Source organism: Rhinatrema bivittatum, chromosome 1 (assembly GCF_901001135.1).
Source record: "Rhinatrema bivittatum chromosome 1, aRhiBiv1.1, whole genome shotgun sequence".
In the NCBI taxonomy this organism is placed as follows: domain Eukaryota; kingdom Metazoa; phylum Chordata; class Amphibia; order Gymnophiona; family Rhinatrematidae; genus Rhinatrema; species Rhinatrema bivittatum.
Window position 1 is genome coordinate 66,025,238 of NC_042615.1, and position 24,738 is coordinate 66,049,975.

The following is a 24,738-nucleotide window of genomic DNA, read 5'->3' on the forward strand; positions in this document are numbered from 1 at the left end:
AAGAAGAGGACATTGACATATGAGGCCCAGACTCCGGCTTCCAGGTGTCGAGCCTGGGCCTGGGCCTTAGCCTAGAATGAGGCCCACGTGTTGGGACTCGGCTGCCAGATTGGGCCCCAGTGTCGGGCCTGGCCCCCGGGCTTGGCCTAGGCTGATCTCAGGTGTCGGGACCTGGTCTCCAGGCCAGGCCTCAGAGCCTAGGCCCAGGGCCAGGTTTCAGGACACAGCCTCCAAGCTTGAGCTTTGCTTAGGGCCTAGTCTAAGGTTGTGGCAATCTATTGTGGTCCTAGGGCTACACAAAGCCGAGACTTCGGCCTGGGCCTAGGTCTCGTGAGCGGATTCTGGCCCTAGCATTTTTCCGGGTGGGAGGGATGGATGGTGGAGACAGGAGACCTTGGGAGGTTCTAGTTCTTTTTTTAATGTTTATTTTGTTTTTGTAAACTAAAGAAAATGAAATAAACATTAAACAAAATGAAATTATTGGAAAAAAAACCCCTCCAATAATAAAATTAACAAATGAAACAAAGTTTTTCTTCCAGCACATCATTAGTGCTCAGTGCATGCTCTCTCTGGGGAAAGGAGAATCTGGAAAGACACAAAGGAGGAAGTTCAGGAGGAGGAAGTGCTGTGTTTTTACTGTTTGTGCCACACAAAGCGGATCTCGGCTATGCATTAATTATTACACGCCACAGTTTATGTTGAAGCTAGAAAAAAGAGGCAATCATGATTACACATTCTCAGAAAGAAGGGCCTATAGGTTGAAGAGCCACCATTAGTGACTCTTGTTGCTGAGAGCAGGAGCGCAAGTGCTGGTCTTAATCTGAGCATTAGGCAGTGGTGACGTTTCTGTGGCACACCTAATCTGGTCTGATTCTGTCTAGGAACTGTACAATGAAAGGGAATAACCCAGAAATTTGGAAAGGATCCTCTTTAAAACAGCTCTTAGAGCCTCATTTTCTAAAGTATCGCAGGCCTGCGATACTTTAGAAAAATGCGGTAATGAGGGGCGGGGGGCCGAAATGGGGGGGGGGGGCGGGGGGCGGTTCTGCGCTAACCGGCAGCGATCGCACCTCCGCGGTGCGATCGCTGCCAGCATCGCGCCCAATAACTCCATAATAGAAGGTGTAGTTATTGGGCGTGAAATAGGCCCTTACCTTTTCGCTGACTGCTCCGTCATCGCAGAGTCGGCCCTGGTGACGCCCCGACTCCTCCTCTTCTGGGGCCGACTCTGCCCCGATGTAGGTAGCGCAGGCGTGCGCTACCTTTGCTAGTTATCGCAGGCTTGCGCTGTTAGCGCAAGCCTGCGATAGCCTTAGAAAATAAGGCCCTTAGTTAGAGACCGGCCTTTGGTACAATAAGGGTAAAAACTTCCAAGGTGATGTGTTTGGAAGCCTTTGTTATGCCCCTAACCACTAGTTGGGTGCTTTTTAAAAAGTACCCAAAAGAGAGATTAGGAGCTTACTGGACATTTTCTCCATCCCAATTCAGTTTTATAAGAATTTTTTTTTTTTTTTTTTAAATGCATCTTTGCTTTTTTAACAAAATTTCTAGGTGGTTCTTTACCTTTCCTATACTAATGGCTGACATGGTCCCTGGAAATCTGAAAATTTTACATAAGTAAGATTGTGTGGTTGCTGTATTAGACCTCTGAACATACCCAAGTGAGGGACACTGCTACTTTAGCTTTGAAACATGTTTTAGAGCGCAGGTTATGTGGAACACCTCTTCAATTCTCTTTGGAAATGTGAATTCAATGTGATATGCTGCATAGTAGAGTTTGCTTAGTTTAATGATTCGGGTGAAAATATGCAGCTCTAATCTAATTATATTTGTTCACTTCTTTTTTTTTTTTTTAAGAAAAGAAGCACAGCTCGATGAAGAAGGGCAGTTTCTGGTCAGAATAATTTATGATGACTCTAAGACATACGATCTGGTATCAGCAGCAAGCAAAGTGCTTAGTAAGTACACATGGCTCGGACACTTTTAAGTTGCGTTTCTTATGAAAGGGTAGGAAAACAGCATGGCCCCGGGAACACCTTCCACGATGCCGCAGCACATCTCTCTTACTAGCCACTTTTGGAAATTTAATTAGACGTGAAAAAAATAAAACCAGGCGCACCGACGTGACAACCTCGGTTGCCTCATGAAGCCTGCAGCCACCTTCCGCCTCACAGCTTTTCAGAAGTCACAAGGTCTTCAACCAAGAGCTAAGCGTGCGGAATGGGGAGCGGGACGTTGTTCAGTCCGCTGGTGATTTCTCAGGCCCCTGTACAAAGCAGAGCTAGAAATAGATTCTTGGAAATGATGAGGTATGGTTGCTCGGACAAGCAGGCCAAGAAAATCCAATCTGTGAGAGAAAATGGACCAGAACGTGAACTCTGCTTTTTTTCCTATATTAACTCTCCAGGGCAGCCTCGGTTGCCATGGAGACTGATGTTTGTTCTCTGAAGCTTTTTTTTTAACTCAAGACTTGAAATGAAAGGTCCCTTGATGGGGAGAATTGGAGAAGGTTGTGCCTTTTCCTTCCCTTGCCGTTTGTCATCATCACTGGGCCTCAATAAGCATTTTCAACAGAGACCATCTACTTAGCTGCACAGAGGTGAGCAATAGCAGCTGGCAGGCAGCAAGAAAGGACAAAGGGAAAGTGCCACAATGAAATATTTCACGATGCTGAACTTAGCTTGAGCTCTGTGGAATCAAGGCCTGAAGGCTTAATGGCGGAAAAGTTGAGACTGAAGATGAGATTTAAAGCTGGCACATACTATTTCCTGCAGACTGTGGTGAGGGTAATTCTTTCAAAGGAATCTAGCAAACCGTGCTGGCAATTTTTGAAACAGCCCACACAGGTATGAAGCCTTCAGGGTACTTTCTACAGTACCTGTGAGCTTTGTACACATTTTCAAAAGGAAAAATCCATGCACAATTTCCCTTTGTAAATTGCCCACGGGTTCAGCTGGCTCTTTGTACCTGCTTTTTGTATGAAGACTTAAATTCGGCTAGGGAAGTAGAATGCATACATTTGAAAATGCAGCGTGCACCTGCATTTTCAAAGCATGCTTCTCCCAAAGCATGCCTCTCCCAACCCCCCCAGGAATGCCTCCCCTTATCTGGGCTGAAAGTATGCCGAACGTCAGTGTCGTTAAGGTGAGAGGGCAATCTTCAGACAGCCCTGTTATCTAGATAAATGGATATTTACCTGGGTAGATGGCTTTTGAAAATTGTCATCTAGGGGGTCAGCTGGCTGGTTCTTCTGAAGTGAAAATTTCACCCCCAAGGAGTGGATCCCTAACTACTTTTAATATAGGCTTAACTGGAGGATTGGTGGGGGAGGGGTGTTTGGGTGGGAAGCGTAAAGGACACATTTATATTGAATTTTACAATATATGCATGTGGTTTCTCCCATGTAACTCACCCTGCAGAGAGAGCAAGAACAAGGTATGCAGGTGCTTTTTTTTGAAAGATAAACAACCCATGTAATTTCTCTTTGAAAATTCACCGACACTTGCATGGCTCGAAAAGTAGGCTGCATGTCTTGCCACCAAGCAGCTTACTGACATCTGCTGCCAAAATGAACAGAAGTATATTGGAAGTAAAATATATGAGAGTATTAAAGGTGAAAACAAATATGAGAACAATGTAGGAGGTTTTTTTTATTCCATTCTTAGAATCTCTGCTGGGCTCCAGGCTGTATTTCTAGCGTGGTTGCCAATATTGTTTAGGTTCATAGATCAGAGCATGACAGGTAGGAGTGGACTTGAAGATGACTAAAAAAAAAAAACCAACCCTATCATGGTGTGCCTAAGTGAAATATAAAGGTACTCATGGCTTTGCTGTGATTGCTGCTTGAAACACCAGCCTTCACCCCTCCCAAAATAATTAGGAAAGTTAAGAAATTGGGAAAAAAAAAGATAACATCTTAAAATAGCTCCCTTTAATTTAATGTTAGCTATGTCAAAGCAAAGCAATACCCATACTTTAAACCACCCAAAATCAATTATGTTCTGACATATCAGAAAGAAGGAAAATTTGATTTCTACATTTATTGCAAAGTCATCAGAATTCTTAATTCATAAATCCAATAGTTCTTTCTAAATAACAAAATATTTTGTCATTTGCTACCTCTTGATAATGGTTTTGTTTGTTCTAAACATCTAAAAGAAAATGTATTCATTCCCCTTCTAAACAGGTTTTAAAGATTAGGGAAAATAAGCAAACAAACTTTATTTTATGGAGGGAGGGAGCGGTTGTCATGCTGAAGGCAACAAAGCATGCAGATGGTGCTCATTACTTGTAAAATTCTTCCCATTAAAAGCTTTAATGAAAAATGACCTTAAAATGCTGAAATAAAAAAAAAAGCAGTGGAAGAATGTCACCCAAAGAATGAAACGTCAGACTATGAACCCCCAAAAGCAGGATTTGTTTCCAAAACAAAGGCGGCTGTCAGATGCCATCTTTGGTGACATTCTTCTCTCTTCCTTTGAGCAGCTTTCTGCTTTCCTGTCTTCAGTGCTACCGTTCGTTCGTCGGGAGGGTAATTTTCACAGATTGGAATGGCTGTGAGTATTTTCCACTTGCAGACTTTCTGCTGATTTTTCAAGTGAAAGTCCGTTTTGAATATTAGCACAGACTTGCTTGCACAAAGTTACACCCTGCTAATGTCAGGGTGTAACTTGTGCAAGTGGATTTATGCACACACTTTGAAAAAGCAAAATTATCCACGTAAATGAGAATTATGCTCCAACTCTGCTCCCCTCCCCCCTCCCATGGAATGCCTCTTTTTTTTGCGTGCATAAATGTGTGCGGAAACTTAAATTACACGCGCAAAGACTGCAAATGTTCTAAACTGTCATTTACACACATAAAAGCCGGTTTGAGGTGCGTAAGTTAGCTTTGAAAATGAGGTCTTGAATGTTTTTTTAGAGGGCAGAAGATTTCAGGTAGTGAGTAACATCTGTTTGCTTTGCCGGGTGGACTGGGAGCCCTCAGCTATGAAACAGACTTTTTTTTTTTGCATGGTACCAGTTGAAATGTTTGTTATTATTGTTTGACCCTGTGACTGAGTGCCCTTTTTCTCTCCCTATTCTCCCCCTGGCATCTAGCCTGTGCAGGACTAGGCTAGATGCCTGGTTCACCTTAATACCCCAGGAGAGAGAGAGGCCAAGCAAGGGAGGAGGGTGGGGACCCAGGAGGGTTAGACCAGGCCCCCGGTCTCCAGCAGTAGGAGCACCTGTCTCTCTGGAAAGTTAGAGTTGGAATATACTGCAAAATGTAAGCAGTTTATTGTGGCTGTTGTTTGCTGTATATAGGGAATAAAGTGAAATTGCATGAGAAAAAGCTGGAGTCAGCATGCTTACTGTTCCAGCCCATAAGATATTGTTCAACTATACTCATGTATGGTTTCATGTGTGGGATTTTTTTTCTCTAAAACGTAGTACAGAGAAAAGCCCCAAACCTCCAGTGGGAAGGAAGATAGTTTGTTTGTTGTGTGGCCTGCCAGTAGCAGTTGAAGGCAAAAGGGTATAGCTTACAGAACATATCAAAGCCAAGCAGCACTGCTAGCACTGCAGAATACTGAGGGGAAAAAACTCTTAAACGGCCTTTAAAACAGAGAATGGTTTGTGGGGTGTGAACAGGGAGCAGGTTTAGGTTTTTACTATGGACTAAAGAGACAAGCTCTGGTCAAAGTGAGGGCCTGTAACACAGTGTAGTTAGAGCCAGAGAGGCAGGATTTGTTTTACTTTTTTTTTCTTTAAAAAAAAAACGTGTAGAAGAAAGAAAAAAAAAGCCCACAGTTGTGCACTGGGCTGAAACAGGGCATGGTCTTTTGATAGACTGAAGAGATCAGTGTGTGTGTGTTGTGTGTGCATAGGACCTGGAAGTATTACAAAAAACCCTGGTCTGGATATATTGTAGTGCAGGTGAAGAAAAAAAAAGAAAAGAGGAGCCAGTGGGCTTAGAAGAAGAACAGCCACGTACTTCTGCATAGTGAGAGTTCCCCAATCCCAAAAGCTGAGTGAGAAAGAGAACCTGAGGCTCGAGGTGTGGCAGCTGGATAGGCCAGCCAGATTAATGGAGTGAGGGAACCCACTCCCAAGAGTCCAGGCCAGACACAAAATTGGTCCCTAGAGTAGCTGGACAGGGCGTGCCAACAGTTCCTGGAAGAGCTAGATGACTTGCTGGCAGAGATGTCCAGGGAGCTGGACAAGTTGTGGCAACAGCCTGAGGTTGATGCTATAGGAGGTCCTGTTGAAGACCCTGTAGGGTACCCAAACATTACAGGTAGTCCAGAAATAGCTCCTGTGAGAAGCCCAGAGAAGGGAGCTGTAAAGAAGCCTGAGAGAGGGATCACAGAGAGCCCTGGGGAGGGCAACACAGACTGCCCAGGGGGAAGCAGTATTGTGAGGCCTGAGGAATGCAGCAGAAAAAAGCCTGAGAAGGCAGCTGCAGGGGGGGCCTGAATTCAGCACTACAGGAGGCCCGGAGGAAGGCTTTGAGGGTGTTCCCAAGTACTGAAGAGGAGTCAGTGGAGTCCCTACTGAGAGGAAGCTCAGTGAAGCCAATGCATGGCAGCAATGAGGAGCTGAAGACCAGAGCGGTCGAGTGACCAGAAAGCGCTGAGAGGAATGCCAGAGAGGAGGCACCAGATGCCACGAAGTGCTCACAACTAATACCAGACAAACCAGCAGTTGATGTCCTCCAACTAGTCCAAAAAGCTCTGTTGGGGTGGAATTTGAATCTGGAGCCAGCAAAGGACTCAGTAAAAAGCCTGGGGGTGCACACTGCATGAATAGTACACTAGGTGGTGGTTGAAGTGCTGTCTAGGGTACCCCTACTAGATGGGGGATGTGCAGGACCCTAGAATCCTGACCCCAAGCCTAACTGACAGGAGGCCATATAAGAGGGAGTGGGGACGTGAAGCACTTCCCTGAATAGGATCCAGGAGGTGTGAAAATGCTTGGACTAAAGGGTCCAAGCTGATGGGGGGGGGGGGGTGGTGGATGTGATGGAGTGCCCCCTATTCTTCCCCTTAAACCTGTGCAGGACCAGGCTAGATCCCTGGTCCACCTTAATTCCCCTGGAGAGAGAGAGCGCTCTGTGGGCAGGGCCCAGCAGGGGACGAATAAGAGGTGGAACCCAGGTGGGTTAGACTAGGTCCCGGGTCTCCAGGAGTTCCTGTCACTCTCTGGGAAGTTAGAGTGGGAATATATTGCAAAACATAGGCAGTTTATTGTGGATGTTGTTTGCTGTGTACAGAGAATAAAGTGAAATTGGATGAGAAAAAACTGGAGTCAGCGTGCTTACTAGTCCAGCCCACGAGATATTGTTCAGCCATCCTCAAAGACCCCACTTGGGGTTTTCTTCATAGTCAAGCAGGTCTGAATTAACCATCACATGTGAGGATCACATGGAATCATCTCTGTAGCTCACTAAAGTTTTACTACTAGGCACATGTTGCCTCAAGAACCCCTCAGTCTTTTTTTGTCTAAGCTTCTGCATAGCCTTGTACTCTTTCTCTCTACTTGTCTTTTTCAATTACCTGCTCTTGCACTCTTTTTCCTTGCTCATTTACGTGATGCCTCACTGACTCGTTAGCCTCTCAACAGCACTTTAAAGGGCATGCAGTCCAACAACCCTCCCCCCCAAAAAAAAAAAGTTTTAAAAAATTTACCAGTGATCTTACTAGACACCCCCCCCCACCCCGTTCCTGGTTTAACATTTGAGGCAGCCCAAAAAACAAAGATAAAAAAAAAAGAAAAAGCTGCCGTGTAATGGCAACTTATAGAAAAGAAGAAGGAAAAAAGGGTAAAGAAGAAAATATCAGGATGTCCAGGGCCAAGAAGACCACACTCAGTGGCTTCAAGGATTGCATCTGTGGCTTCAAGGTGTCTTTCACTGATGGCCATGAAATCTGTTACAAGTGCCTGGGTCCTAATGACGACTCTGCTAATTGCTATCACTATGGTGGGATGTCACCTACATCCCAGTGGAATTGAGCATGGAAGATGGAAGAGCTCCATAAGTCAGTAAAAAGGCGGGGCCTCTTCAGGCTTCCTACATGCTGAGTCGAGAATAAGCTCCTTCGCAGAGCTCTCCCACCTAAGGCACTGGATTCTGGATCTACTGTACCCAGGAGTCAAACAAGGCACAGTAGCACAGAGTTAGGAGCCATCACATTCCATGGCACACCTCCAAGTCTCATCTCTCTCTTGGGGCTTGGTGCCTTAGAAGAAATGCTGTTTGGCTCATTTGGTGCCAGCAGTGTGGGAGCCATTGACACTGTTGAAGCACTGGTACTTGGCACTGTCAACATTCCACTATTCTGAGCATTGACATATTGGCCCTTGGCACAGAAGCCCTCAGCAACATCAATGCACTCGGCACCATTGGTGCAGAAGTAATCAATTCCATCAATGCTGACTGTGACCTAGGTGCCGGTGGGCACGAGAGGGGACTCCTTGCAGCTATCCTCTTCCTTTCTTCTCCCTTATATCCATCTCTCCTCCTCTTTTTGCATCCCATGCTTTCCAAGGTCCCGCTAGGGTCATTGGCCCAGAGCACTCAGCCTTCTCATCTGGAGACACTTCATCCTATCTGCTCCACTGTACCATTGGTCCCCATGCGACCTTTAATGAAGATAGCCCAGGAGGATGTCTGGAGTCTGGTGCATGCTTCTCAAGATGAAGATTCTATAGTGGTCTGAGAGGAGGATGTTCTTCTACAACTGTGTACCAGAGGACACTGCTGTCTGTGACCACATAGCAGAATTGGTGAAGACTTTCTTTATTTCTTTGGCAGACAATGACAAGTAGGGCACCCATCAGGTTTACCTGGCCAGGATGTCTGATTTGTTCCGTTAAAGAGAGTCCCTTTTACTTCCACATTGCAGGAACTCCCATCAGAAATCCCAGTGGTGAAAGCTAGACCAGCTCTATCAGACAGGCCATGTTTTTCTGCAGAGGAGTCCATCTAGGAGTCAGAAGATGAAATATGGGACTCAAACAACTGGAAACTACCTCAGAGTTTTCCCCTCTGAGATTATTTTTTATTTATTTTATTTATTTATTTAAGGATTTATATACCGGAGGTTCCTGTATAATATACATATCACCCCGGTTTACAATGAACAGTAACTATCGCTTCAAGTTAGCGGTTTACAATGAACATAGTTAATCCAAGAAACAGAAAAAAAAATATATATATATATATAACAATGCTAACAATTAATAAATAACAATTAATAAATGAAAATAAATGCAATAACAATTAATAAATAATTAATAAATAAACAACAATAATTATCAAGGTTTCTGTCATGATTGTCATCATCTTCATCAGGATCATGGATTAGTGTCCCTCCACTATTCAGTATGGCAGAAGGGTCTACAGGGATCCCCACTTACTACTTACCTGACCTACTTCAACCCCACCAGAAGACCTCTTGAACTCCAGGTTCCTGGACAAATTGAGTGAAGCTGTGGCAGTCAACATCTGGAGGGACAAGGATCCAACACCCATCTACTTTGGATTCTGGAAACCCCTTTTGAACCAGCCGCCATCTCAGATCATCAAATTATGTGGAATCTGCAAATGTGAATGTGGGATAATCTGGTCTTCTGTCCCTGGATAGCCAGGAAGCTGGATTTAAAATACAGAGTACAACAGGTTTCTGGTTTTGGTGAGTTCAACTGCCGCACATGTCTGTAGTAGTAGAATCAGCATTGAAACAAGTGAAAAGGACCAGGATTTTTTCCAATAACCGAGGTTAAGGACCCCAGGTTACTGGTCATTTTCAGGAAGAATGTCTTCCAGAGCTCAATGCTAAACACCAGCATTGCGTCTCCCCAGTGCTATATGGTTCAATAATTACACAACTGCATCGACAAGCTGATGCCTCTTAAGGAGTTTCTGGACAGAAAAGAGGAAGGCTATTGGCATGTTCTTCTGGATGCAGAAGAATACAAGTAGCATCTTATCCAGTCAATATACAAGTCCTTTGATACCATTCCACGATCTTTGCATGGCCTGGTAGAGAAGAGAAGTCTGCAGGAAAACATTCATGACAAGTTGGCTGATGTCCCATGTTCTGGGAACAGTCTCTTCAGGGACAAGGTCAGGAAAACCATTGCCCAGTTTAAGGAACATCATGAAGCCATTCAGTCCCTGAAAGTGAAAGTGAAGCAGCCTCCTTGCTTTTAAGCTATACCTCTTCTGCCTATTTCAGCATTATCATACTACACCTGCACTGCTGCAGCAGCAACTTTCAGCTCTAGGATACCTGTGAAAGCGATATGAGCTTAAGAGACATTAGCCACAGCAGTATCAGCCCTAACTGGGACCTAGATTTTGATGAGCCCCAATTCTCAGGTCACGACCCCTCTGATAGGAAAGATTCAACTATTCCTTGATGAGAAGAGAAAGATGACCAAGGACCATTGGGTCCTCAAAGTTATCTAGTCTGATTACCATTTATGCTTCCTCAGAACCCAGCACTTCACCAATGTTTAGCCTTCAATCCAGATCCATCTCACGTGACACAACTTCATCTGAATGTGGAGTTGCTTCTCCTTCCTGAAGACCGTGGCAGGGGGTTATATTCTCACTATTTTCTTATCTCCAAGATGTCAAGGGAATTGAGACCCATCCTGGATTTTCAAAGATTGAACAGGGGGTTGTTATGGGAGAAATTCTAGATGAATGCTCTCCACACCATCCTACCCTTCATCCAAATGAGAGACTAGATGTGTGCTTTGGATCTGACTGATGCATACTAGGGATGTGAATCGTTTTTTGACGATTTAAAACAATCGTCAGATATATTTTAAATCGTCAAAAATCGTTAAGAGTCGCGATACAATAGAAATTCCCCTGATTTATCATGAAAAATCATAAATCGGGGGAGGGGGGAGGGCGGGGAAAACCGGCACACCAAAAAAAACCCTAAACCCACCCCGACTCTATAAAACGAATCCCTTACCTTCCCCCACCCTCCTGAACCCCCCCCAAAACTTTAAAGATGGCGCCGGCCAGCCAGTGCTCCTACCATGTGACAGGGGCCGGCCAATGGCATGGATACCCTGTCATATGGTAAGGGCAAAGGGCCATTGGCGCCATCTTTATGAGTGGCAGCCGACGGCCTGAGAAAGGGAGATTGCTCCCGGGACCACCACTAGACCACCAGGTAATTTTAAAATGTTTTGGGGGGATCGGGAGGGTGAGGGAAGCTAAGGGGTCGTTTTCAAAGGGTCAGGTGTTTTGTTTTTTTTATCGGGCCATCGGCGCCATTTTTGAGTGGCAGCCAAAATGGCGCCGATGGACCGAGAGTGGGAGATCGGTCCCCGCGCCCCCACTGGACCACCAGGTAATCGTAAAATGTTTTGGGGGGGTTCGGGAGGGTGGGGGAAGTTAAGAGGTAAATTTTAAAGGGTCGGGCCTCACTAAAAAAAAAAATAACGATGTGAATCGGAACCAATTCCGATTCACATCCGATTCACATCACCCACATCACCCACGATCAGATTTTTTCCCCCCTCTAGCCGAACCCGATTGTTAAGACGATCAGGCACACGATTCACATCTCTAATGCATACACTCACATTCCCAGTCATCCATCTCACTGAAAATACTCATCTTCATAGTGGAAAATAATTATTTTATTATGATTTATTATATTATATAATTTATATATTAGATTATATTAGATTAGATATATATAGATGATTATAATCACTGCTAATACAAGGTTCTCCCCTTTGTTCTCTTGATGGCCCTCAAGGTCTTTACAAAATGCCTGGCGATAGCAGCAGCACTTTTTCATCATTGAGGGATTTGACTTTTCTTGTACCTGGATGACTAGCTGGTGTTGGTGTTTGAGGTAGTTGTGGGTGGATCCTTGGGCTGGTGGCAGATGACCCCGCCCCCAGGGGAAGATCCCTAGAGGGACCACCGGTCAGGCTCAGAGTATGGAGACAGACACACACTAGTTCTTTTATTAAACAGTATATTGAACCACCAGAGGTGGCAGTAGTGAGCTGGAAGTGCCCGGCAGGGCTGTAGTCCCTCAGGTACTGGAACAGCGATCCTGGATAATTGAGCTGTAGAGAAACTGAATATAGTGAGTAGGCAGAGTATGCAGAGTTCAGGAACAGAACCTTGATGGTAACACTCACACAATAGTCTCTAGAAGTAGTCCAGGTGTTCGAATGAGTTAGGCCCTCGGGGAGCGAGTACTTGATTCCAGGGAATGCTCTGAGAGAGAGATGGTAACTCACTGGTGTAGAAGGCAGTGATGACTTCCAGGCAGAATAAGTATTCAGCAACCAGTTTGGGAACATGGGCCCTCGAGGAGCGAGTGCCGGTTCCTGATTGTGACCTGAAAAACAAAGAGAGAGCGAGGCCCCTGAAGAGCTGGTACCCCTGGTAAGTCCGAGGAGGCAGAGTAGCTAGTAGAGTGCGAAACTGGTCCTTGCTAACTCGATTAGTTAGCGATTTCTAAGACCTTATATATCCGGTACTGCTGACGTCATCTCAGGGGGCGCCCCTAAGACGGCAGAATGATGCCATGGCAGCCAACCTTCCACTTGAGCAAGAGGGAGTCGCCAAGGAGGTGAGGAGGGTGGAGTGGAGACGTTGGGCAGCGATGGTCGCAACAGCTGGTGAAGGAACCTTCTCAAGCAGGGGTGCTAGACTTCTTGCAGAATATGATCCAGCTTCTTCATAGTCAATTTTACCTAGTTGAACCATTTCCCACCCACAGAATTAAATTCATCTAAGCAGGGATAGACTTGTTATAGGAGAAAGTGTTCCTCCTCTCAGAAAGGGCAATATGCCTATGAACATTGATCCAGAACTTGTAACAATGAGATCAAATCGCAGCCCAAACAATTTTGGTTGTCCTGGGGTAAATGGAAGTGGCAATGCAATTGATAAAATGAGGAAAATAGTCAGAAAAAACTGAAAGGTGCAGCTGCAAAGGTTAAAAGTGTTCAACAGGCTTGGACATTGTTTAAAAATACAATCCTAGAGGCGCAGTCCATATGTATTCCACGCATTAAGAAAGGTGGAAGGAAGGCAAAATGATTACTGTCATGGTTAAAAGGTGAGGTGAAAGAGGCTATTTTAGCCAAAAAATCATCCTTCAAAAATTGGAAGAAAGATCCATCTGAAGAAAATAGGATAAAACATAAGCATTGTCAAGTTAAGTGTAAAACATTGATAAAACAAGCGAAGAGAGATTTTGAAATGAAGTTGGCCATAGAGGCAAAAACTCATAATAAAAACTTTTTTAAATATATCCAAAGCAAGAAACCTGTGAGGGAGTCGGTTGGACCATTAGATGACCGAGGGGTTAAAGGGGCTCTTAGGGAAGATAAGGCCATTGCAGAAAAACTAAATGAATTCTTTGCTTCCGTGTTTACTAGTGAGGATGTTGGGGAGATACCAGTTCCGGAGTTGGTTTTCAGGGGTGATGAGTCAGACGAACTGAACGAAATCACTGTCAACCTGGAAGATGTAGTAGGCCAGATTGACAAACTAAAGAGTAGCAAGTCACCTGGACCGGATGGTATGCATCCTAGGGTACTAAAGGAACTCAAAAATGAAATTTCTGACCTATTAGTTAAAATTTGTAACCTATCATTAAAATCATCCATTGTACCTGAAGACTGGAGGGTGGCCAATATAACCCCAATATTTAAAAAAGGCTCCAGGGGTGATCCGGGTAACTATAGACAAGTGAGCCTAACTTCAGTGCCGGGAAAAATAGTGGAAACTATCCTCAAGATCAAAATTGTAGAGCATATAGAAAGACATGATTTAATGGGACACAGTCAACATGGATTTACCCAAGGGAAGTCTTGCCTAACAAACCTGCTTCATTTTTTTGAAGGGGTTAATAAACATGTGGATAAAGGTGAACCGGTAGATGTAGTGTATTTGGATTTTCAGAAGGCGTTTGACAAAGTCCCTCATGAGAGGCTTCTACGAAAACTAAAAAGTCATGGGATAGGAGGCGATGTCCTTTCGTGGATTACAAACTGGTTAAAAGACAGGAAACAGAGAGTAGGACTAAATGGTCAATTTTCTCAGTGGAAAAGGGTAAACAGTGGAGTGCCTCAGGGATCTGTACTTGGACCGGTGCTTTTCAATATATATATCAATGATCTGGAAAGGAATACGATGAGTGACGTTATCAAATTTGCGGATGATACAAAATTATTCAGAGTAGTTAAATCACAAGCAGACTGTGATACATTACAGGAGGACCTTGCAAGACTGGAAGATTAGGCATCCAAATGGCAGATGAAATTTAATGTGGACAAGTGCAAGGTGTTGCATATAGGGAAAAATAACCCTTGCTGTAGTTACACGATGTTAGGTTCCATATTAGGAGCTACCACCCAAGAAAGAGATCTAGGCGTCATAGTAGATAATACATTGAAATCGTCGGCTCAGTGTGCTGCAGCAGTCAAAAAAGCAAATAAAATGTTAGGAATTATTAGGAAGGGAATGGTTAATAAAACGGAAAATGTCATAATGCCTCTATATCGCTCCATGGTGAGACCACACCTTGAATACTGTGTACAATTCTGGTCGCCGTATCTCAAAAAAGATATAGTTGCAATGGAGAAGGTACAGAGAAGGGCAACCAAAATGATAAAGGGGATGGAACAGCTCCCCTATGAGGAAAGGCTGAAGAGGTTAGGGCTTTTCAGCTTGGAGAAGAGACGGCTGAGGGGGGATATCATAGAGGTCTTTAAGATCATGAGAGGTCTTGAACGAGTAGATGTGACTCGGTTATTTACACTTTTGAATAATAGAAGGACTAGGGGGCATTCCATGAAGTTAGCAAGTAGCACATTTAAGACTAATCGGAGAAAATTCTTTTTCACTCAACGCACAATAAATCTCTGGAATTTGTTGCCAGAGGATGTGGTTAGTGCAGTTAGTGTAGCTGCACTAACCACTAAAGGTTTGGATAAGTTCTTGGAAGAGAAGTCCATTAACTTCTATTAATCAAGTTTACTTAGGGAATAGCCACTGCTATTAATTGCATCAGTGCATCAGTAGCATGGGATCTTCTAGGTGTTTGGGTAATTGCCAGGTTCTTGTGGCCTGGTTTGGCCTCTGTTGGAAACAGGATGCTGGGCTTGATGGGACCCTTGGTCTGACCCAGCATGGCAATTTCTTATGTTCTTATGTCCCTATGACTTGCTTAAACATGAGAGCTATCCAGTGTGGCTTCCACTCCCACCGAGATCAGCTTGGCCAGCCCTGGTCAGCTTGGTCGCATTCCATAAGGATAACCCCAGGGATGAAGATTTCCATTTTGTTGTTGGATGAAACCAGTGATCCTGGAAGTAGTTTTCCCTCTGAGTTTTCCCTCGTCAGGTTACACTGGCGGTGGATACATCTGCCAGACGGTGGGGCATCCATACAGGCTGCTTCCAAACCCAGGGGACTTAATCAACAATATAACATCTGTTCCAAATCAGCTTCTTCGTATTACAAGCCATTTGGTATACATTAATAGTATTCTCTCATCTTCTTCAGAGAAAGAGAATTTTGATCCAAACCAGCAACCAAGTGGCAATGTTCTATGTGAACAAGCAAGGGTGTATAGGGCAGAAAATTTGGGAGTGAGCTTTTAGTGACAGGGATTTTCTTCAAGCATCTTATCTTCCTGGAGTCTCCAACATGTTTGTAGATCACCTCAAAAGAATTTTTCGATGAGTGGTCTCTGGACCATGGTGTGGCATATCGGCTATTCAACCTGAGGGTTCAGCTGTCAATTGACCTGTTCACATTAGAAAGCAACAGGAATGTCGACAAAGTTTGCTCCATTCTTCAAAGCAAATTCAGATTCACTCCAGATTCTATTCTGCTCAGGTGGGATGCAGATCTGCTGTTTGCATTTCCACTACTTCTGTTAGTAGCGAGGATGATGCAGAAGGCCCTCAATGACTAGGTGCATCTTATCCTGATTGCCCCAGGTTGGCCCAGACTAGTGTGATTCTCCTTCCTGTTACGTGCCCCTCCCACAGTCATCCCACGCACGGGACCGCTCACCTTCAGGGTCACACAGTGGGTCCCGGTCCTATCTCCCTCATGGCCCTTGCAAGTCCAGCTAGGCCCCGGCGTCCTGCAGTGGCGGTTGCCGGGCCTTTGGTCACACGCCAGGCCCCACGCCGGGCCTCGGCGTCTCAGCAGCTAGCCACGCCCATACACGCACGCTGATGTAGGTTCCAGGGTGGGGCCTAGTTCAGCGGCGCACTCTGATTGAACCCATGTTAAAAGGAAGTTCCTGGCTTCACTTCCTTGCCTTGGCAATCGGGTCGGTTTGTTCCTGAGATTGCCCTTGCTTGTTTACCTGCTTGCTTGTTCCTAGTCTCGTTCCAGGATCCTTCTGTTCCAGTTCCTTTCCTGCTTGTACCTGCTTCCTTGTCCTGCTTGTTCCAGTGTCCCTTGTTCGTCTCACTGGTCTTACCCGGGACTGATTACTGTAAAGACCTCTGCTTGTTCCTGACCTCTGCCTGCCCAAGACCTCAGCCTGTTCCTGACCTGCCTGCCTGCCTGCCTGCTGCCTGCCCTAGACCTCAGCCTGCCTTTGACCTTGCCTGACCTCTGGATCTTGACCCTTCGTTGACCACTCCTCGGACTGATTCCTGGACTTTGACCTTGCTCGCTTGACCTTGCTGATTCTGGCTCTGTCCCTAGCCTTGTCCTCACCAACTCTATTCAGATTCGTTCTCCTCCAACCTGTTTCCAACCCGATAGCGCTCCCCCAGTGTCTGTGGGCATCCCAGACTTAGACTCTCCCAGGAGACCCTGTGAGGCCCACCTAAGTCCAAGCAGCCCGGGTCCCTATGGGCTCCTCCCGGGGGACCTTGGGCTTCCAGTGGTGAAGCTATACACTGCCTCTGTCTCCTTCCGTGCTCTGCCCCCTGTAGACAGTCCTTGTACTGCAACAGGACAGAGGTCCACCCCCAAGCTCAACACTTCCTTGTCAAGTTAACGAGCACATTAAAAATGCCCATTAAAGAACAATTTTAATGTAAACACTTCAATACACTTCTAAAGGTTTATTTATGTTTTTCTGTTAATGTTGGCATTAAAACAGATGCCAGCCTTAAAAATAACCACACTATATTCAAAGGCACTGATTTGCCTATATTTTTCATTTTATCGGTTCATTTAAATATTTAACATAGTAATCTGTCTTATCTTCAAAACTGCATTAGCAATAAATCAAATATGTTAACATGGATTTAGAGTACATTAATGGGTCTGTTAGTGCTAATGTGACAAAATAATTTGTCCAAGGTTATGAGTAGCAGTTGGAAATCATGGACTGAGCCCCAGTCTTAGCACACACTTTTTTCTCACATTATTAAATTTAGGTGGCAATAAAGTAGGAAGGAATAAAACATGCATTACCCTGAAATAATTCGTGTTTCCAATCATTTTTGACAGATCTCAATGCAGGGGATATCCTTCAAATGTTCGGAAAGATGTTTTTTGTATTTTGCCAAGAATCCGGTTACGATACAATCCTACGTGTACTTGGTTCAAATGTCAGAGAATTTTTGCAGGTATGTATGCTGGAACACTGTGCAGTGTGTAGACTCTAATCAAGGATTGCAAACTGATTTCTGCCCATTACTCTTTAAAATGTTTATTTAAGTTATAAAAATATAGACATATTTTCTGCATTTTCTGACCTGTTTTTTGAAAGTTCACTGATTTTATAAATAGAAAATTCAAACATTTGATTAGAAGAACTGCAGAATAATAAGAGCAATAATGATAAATTTATAAGTTGCTCACGCTGCAGTTTGTGACGAGTTACAGAAAATGTTTTTATGTCAAAGATGATGAGTAGAAATAGCATTCGGCAAGTGGCAGGTGATATTTAGGTCAAAAATATATTATTCTTATGCCAGCTTTTGAAAATTAAACTCTCCATTATGCCAGTGCACTGAAAAACTCAAGTGCCATGAAAAACATTTAGATAGATATCTAAATAGATATCTGTGCTTCGTTTATAGATAGCAGAGGGCATTTTTATGCAGTTCTGCTTTATGTCTTACATTTTGTATTGTATTTGCCATGATGACACAGATTTACAAGTCAGGACAATGATATATTATGTAGAACTGGGTTAACTTGAAATGGTGGTTTCCATAAGGAGCCTGTGCTTTCAGCACTGTTACAAGGTGTCTTCATTCAATAAGCTCCCCATAGATTTAATGCTATGCAGCTCTTGTAGCCATGTTAGTTCTGAATAAACTGGAGTTTTAGGAGAATGCAGTACTTTTCAGAGGAACAGTGAAAAAAATGCTGTAGGATATGAGCTGAGAAAGAGACCCTTTATGAGTGGTCATTGGCTTACCAGTCTGGACTCTGGCTACTCCTCTAAAGAGTTTTATTATTTATAAGCAAATTAACAACTGCTTACCTCAGCAGTGCTGAAAACAGAAATACAGCAGTTTACCGATAAGTAGTTTTAGCATAGGACTTGCTTTTTTTCTACTCTTGTCTGGGGCCTTGAAATCTCTCTGGACTCTCTCTTCTTATCCCTCTCACCCCTGGGGAAATGCCCTACAACCAGGAGTCCCTTGTGGGCTGTCTTAAGGTGGACCAGGCTAAATGGCTGGTCCTGGATTTTTAAGGACGGTCTAACATATATTCCTTTACAGACTCATACTGGCACGACTTTTTAATTGGTATCACAAGCTACTAAAACTACAAGACACATTTGTTAGCCTTACAAAGGTATAATCGTGGCCAGTTACTTTATTGGTTTTCTTTAAATAATTTTACTCCCATCACTATGATATATGTGTTACGATTACATAGCCATCTTATTTTCAATATTTGTTCAATGGAATTTCCTTACTCGTTTTTAGCTTCTTTTAATTGGTGGGGAAGGGAGGACAGGCTTCCTCAAAAGTACTCTTTGGATTATCTTGCAATTTATCTTATGCTACTTTGACCCCTGTCATCTCTTGGGGTGAATGCTAGTTAACAGCGTAGATGAAATAAATAAATATATAAATGAATGCACGGTAAAAAGAAACAAAAAAAAGAAGAGAAGTCGGAGGAAAGAACTTTTGTGGTTTTAGGTTTCATTTTATCCGTGCAAATTTAAATAGGAATGCCAGTCACTATGGATGCTGAAAATAAGTTCCAAGAGACAGCTGGGAAAGAGATGTGTCTTTAGACGTCCCAAGCGTGCTGTTGTGCTTTAGGACTACTTAACAAATCAATAAGCAACTAAAGTGGTATTTAATCTTTATTAATATTCAGCTGCCTTAAGGGACTGTATGTCTCTAAATCCCATTTGTAAGCCTTAAACTCTTTGGTACTTTTCATCATCGGAAATATATAAAAGCAGAATGCACATGACTTGTTTATTAACATACGTATTGGTTTTGTTACATTTGTAAGAAATCTTTCAATGCAGTTTTTTTTGCTTATAAAGGGGCTCTCTTTGAATTATGAAAAATCAATTTCTAATGTGTTCACAAAGATCCAATAATATAACCTGCCAGTATGAAATAAGTATAGGAAGATGGCAGAATATGCCATGACCTGTGGTCTTATGGGTGAGCTATATAAGGCACAGGGAAACAGTGTCAGGTTTTGCATTGACGCCTTCCTACTTTATCTTTCAGCGCACATTTGTATAGAAGTGCACAAACAGGATTGTAAAAAAATGGAATTGTAGACCCGGGGAAGACATTTAGTGCTCTTCTATAAAAAGAAATGGTAGCACTATCAAATGAATGCAGGGTTTAGATAATGATTGTAGGATGTGCTACTCCTTGAGGCAGCATCTTGCATAAGGAAGAGGCGTTATGGAAATAAATTAATCTTCATATTCTTTCGGTGGTCCCTTACGTCTGTCCAGCTTTTGTGGTTGCCTCAGTGTGAAGGAACTGGATATCGTATATGCTTTATTTTGCTCCTACAACAAACCTGAGATATTAGACATACTTCAATAAAATATTACCACTTCAGTTTGCAATACAGACATTTTTCAGAGATATGTGATTTTGCAAATGCATCCCTCTCGTCACTAGCCAGGTCACTAGAGTGGTCTGAGTTGATCTGAAATAAAAATAAAAAGAATTGGGGCAAGCAGATGGAGAAGTGAGCCATCGTCAAAGATTACATGACTAAGAAAACAATGCTTTTAAATAAATAGGAACAATTTATTGAGCTTCCAACTATTTACAGTGCGGCTGGCTATAAAAAAAAAGCAAGATGCAAACGTAATCTAGTATACTTAAAAATAATTATGTTATAAGCTGTACATGTCAGAGCAAGGGGAGCTGACCTTGGTAGGCTTACTTGTGTTTCCTTGGTGGGAAACTCTTCTACAGCTCAAGAAGCAGGAGGGGAAAAAATATTTTTTCAATTGAAGTGGATTAAGGAGATCCTTTATTCTCCTTTGTTGGAACGTTCTCACAGGGAGATGCAAAAGTATGACAAAAAAATACAAAAATTGCCCAGTGTTGATAGCCTTCCCACCCCCATCCCTACTTTCTTACTTAATATCTAACCTCTAATAGTGGAGGTTCCTAGTAGGGCATCCTGGCATTTAGCCATGACATCCATGGCAATTTCATAGTCCATGGCCATCAAGACTTCCCAGCTCTGGATAGCCAGAGGTTGGGTCTGGCTCAGAAGGTTCAGGGACTCTTCTTAGATCCTGTTTATCTTGTTTTTACAATTTTATGTATACCATTATACTCTCATATTTATTTAAAATAACGGTTAATTCATTTTCTAGACTGAGAGTTTAAGTAGTTTTGTTTGTCCAAAATGGCTGTTTATATTTAAAAATGTAAACCATCTTGAATGATTTATATCAGAATCAGGGAACTAACTCAATTATATAGACATAAATCCCTCTCCTGGAATACACAGCAGAGTCAATTGGAAAGCACAACGCATAAACAACGAAACGGATGTAAATGGTACTAAATACAGAAATGTTGTTGCTGGTTAGTCCACTTAAATGCATGGAAATAAAGGTGAAAAAATAATTTTAAAAAGTGATATTTTTGTATTGGACTAACTTGATATAAAAAAGTATCATCACAGATTGTAACTTTTAAACAGGCACACATATGCATGCGTTCGTCAGCCTGTGCCCAGGGATGCGGCCATTCTATGTCATAGTTTAGTTTAGCTTGGCTTATTACAAATTTCTTGATCGCTTTGCTCCTAAGTTCTAAGCAGTTTATAAAATATAACATGCATAATGGTCTACAAACAAAACATAATTTTGCAAACAAATTAAAGCAGTACAACAGCCCCATGCCCAGCAAGGACTCGATCTTAACGGGCATAAATCAATCAAATGTGTGCTTAATCAGGAAACCCCTTAGAACTGCTTTGAAACATTTTTTAAGCACTTCACAAGTCTCAAAACACAGGAATAGAGTTCTATAAAATGGAAGCAGCTACTGAAAAGCCACAGTCTCTTGCAGAAGATAACCTTGCTAAGATTTCTTCTCGGTTGGTATATATGTAACAATCAATTTATCCAGGAAAATGAAGAAGTACTCAGGGGTTTGTAGTTATAAGCAGTATCTTCCATTGAACTCTGTAGTGAACAGGTAGCCATTAAAGGTGGATTAAAGTCGGCGTAATGTGGTCAGAGCCTTTAGATCCACTAATTATCCGCACCGTAGAATTAAGGAGGAGTTGGAGAGGTTTTAAAGTCAGCTCAGGGAATCCAAGGTATATGGCATTACAGTAATTTATAATAGGTAACACTGATGCCTGTACCACTAGTTTAAAATCATTTGGTTCAAGAAGATATGTGCATATGGTATAAAATAGCCTGATCGCGCATACATGTGCGCCTAATTTTAGTGGATGCGGGCCTATGCGAGCAAATGCTGCTTCCATCGTGTAAGTGGGAGGATTTTAAAAGACACGCGTGCCAACGCTGTTACAAGTTTTCCCAGTTCGTTCCCAGTTCACTCAGGTAAGAGATAGGACTTCCAATCCACCACCCCACCCCCCCCAGTTTAATAGCCTCCCTTCTCCCCTGTTAGCCCCAATCCTTAAAACCCTGCAGATGTGTCTATTTATCTTTCTTTTATAGCTTGCACGTCATCCATGGCAGAAGTAAAGTTACACGATGAGGACCCTGGTGTGCGCCTGGGCGCGTAAGGATTTACGCTCTAATTTCAAGGGGAAATCCAGGAATGTCCAGGCCCCACCCGGACCATGCCCACGCCCTGCCTCTTTTTCAGAACGCTTCATTTTTTGCGCGTGTCTCCTGGTTTTGCCACGCGCCGGGATGTGAAAATTCGCCTTTTCTTTCTTTATTGTGTGCTCTTTGTTAACATTTTTTTTTTCATGCACTAAATAAAGATTTAACACAGCGAAAATACGAAGAAGACTAAAGTATGGGCACACACAAGAACAGCCAAGTCCTATCTATGCCTAATAAACTTTGAAAACTTAAGACTCCCAGACAGAAGCCTCGGGACAATAGCTATTTTGGGATCCTAATAACATCACTTTAGAGCCTTAGGCTCCCTTCAATAATGGCTCAAAAGACAGTAAAGGATGCAAATCACAACCCGAGGCAGTAAATTGTATTTTATACGGAGATTTTTCAAAGGCACACTGCATGTACATTGAGAGGTAGATTTTAAAAGCCATGTGCGTGCGTGCACCGAAATCGAGAGATTATGTGCACGAGTCGGGCTGGCGCATGCCCACCGAATTTTAAAAGCTGCCCAGATGCAGCGCATATCTTCCGCTGCATGCCCACCTCACTCGGTTTCAAAAAGAGGCGTGGGCATTTTGGGAGGTGGCCGAGAGATGTGGGCGTAAAATGCTTACATGCCCCGGTGCACGCGCCTAGGTCCACTGCTGCGTACGTTGACTTCTGCTATGGAGGAGGTGAAGGAGTAAAACTAATAAAAACAGCCGTTTGGGAGAGGTTTAAAGGATCTGGGTAACTGGGGGAAGTTCAAGCTATTAAACCAGGGGGTTTGGGTGGACCCAGCTCAAGGCTGGACGAACTGGTGGATGAACTGGTTAAACTTGTCATGGCGCGGACTCGCACCGGTTTTAAAATATCCTGACTTGCGTGGTAGAAACAGGATTTACGCGACTATCGCGCGCCCACTTAAAACTAGGTGCATATGCCTGCCTATGGGCGGGCGAGTTATAGAATTGCCGCATCCCTGGGCGCACGATGACACTCGCGCTGGCGCGCCACTTTGAAAGTTAGTCTGCATGTAGTAGGGATGACAAACAATGTCAATTATTTACGTTTCTCTCCTTGGCACTGTAGAACTTGGATGCTTTGCATGATCACCTGGGCACTATTTATCCGGGTATGCGGGCGCCATCCTTTAGATGTTCAGATGCAGAGAAAGGAAAAGGGCTAATTCTCCACTACTATTCCGAAAGAGAGGGACTTCAGGATATCGTCATTGGAATTATTAAGACAGTGGCTCAACAAATCCACGGCACTGAAATAGATATGAAGGTAACATGTTTTCCTCTATGTACTTGGTTATGTTTATTCTTTAAATGGTTTCTCAAACACAATATAAATGTAAGGGATTGAAAATGATTTGCCTTTTTTCTGTGTTTATGGATGTCTTGTTACCTGAAACGTATTTTGAATGCTCGATGTTGTAAGCATCTTGAAGTAAGTGGGACTGCTTGCAAAATTTTGGGCTTGATTTTCAAAAGAATTATGCAGAAGCGCACAATGGGAGAAAAGCTTATGAAAATAGTTGTTCATGTTTCGCATTTAAACAAATGTTTTGATACATAGAGGGACTGGATGACTCAAGGGAACTGCCACGGGATTACCGAACCTCTCACCTCTTGGTTACCGGTTCAAAATCCAACTCGGGCTGGTAGGGCCTTGAAAACGTAACCTGCGTCAAATGAGTTGGTGGTGTTAATTCAGCTCACAGTGGATAGATGACCTCATCATTAAAAGCACCATCATGATTTGGCATTAACTGTCACAAAGGGTGGGGTTTAGGAGCACCCTCTCAGGAGCGGGGCAGGACCACAGGGCAGGAGCGGGATCTGCCTTCTCTCTAGCCAGCCCCTTCCCCCTCAGGTTCTGGGTGCCAGTAAGAATTAGCTGGACAGGCTGGATAAGCTGGTCAGAGCTGGGCAGACACAGGCTGGAGGTAGTAAGCAGAGAAATTGGAACAGGCAATCAGTTGATGACTGGATACCGAAACAGGCAAGAAGCTGGGTAGTGTAAGCTGAACAGGCAAGGAACTATGGAGTGGGTAATGGGACAAGCCAGGAACTGTGGACTGGGTAATGAGACTGGCAGGGAACAGTGGACCGAGTACTGAAACAGACAGGACCTGTGGACAGGATCGTGGGGACTGGACTGGGGAGGGCATGACAAAACCAGACAAGGACAGGATTCAAACAAGGCAGACTAGGGCAGGACTTAGACAAGGCAGACAAGGTAAAAACCAATAAGGATCACACAGAACACAGAACATATAAGCCCAAAGACAGCAAGGCTAGGAGGCCCAAAAGCCACTGAGTAAGGCTAGGACTGAGAAATCCCCAGAGATAGATACAAGACAGAAGGCCTGGAGGCCACAGAGCAAGAAGGTCTGAGAAGGCCACACAGCTGGGTACAAGACAGAAGGCCCAGAGACCACAGAGCAGGAAGAAGAAACAGAGGCCAGGACAAAGAGCCAAGAATGACTCAATGAG

General features: G+C 43.6%; 1 protein-coding gene across 2 annotated transcripts in view; it reads left to right on the top strand.

Moving 5' to 3' along the window:
• Positions 1-24,738, top strand: part of GUCY1B1 (guanylate cyclase 1 soluble subunit beta 1) — a 162,339-nt gene that overhangs the window by 46,061 nt on the left and 91,540 nt on the right. For both annotated transcript variants that reach the window (XM_029614233.1, XM_029614317.1), the window contains exons 3-5: positions 1,858-1,958; positions 17,470-17,588; positions 23,327-23,524. In XM_029614233.1, the coding sequence (XP_029470093.1) occupies positions 1,858-1,958; positions 17,470-17,588; positions 23,327-23,524 (418 nt within the window). The remainder of the gene's footprint in view (positions 1-1,857; positions 1,959-17,469; positions 17,589-23,326; positions 23,525-24,738) is intronic.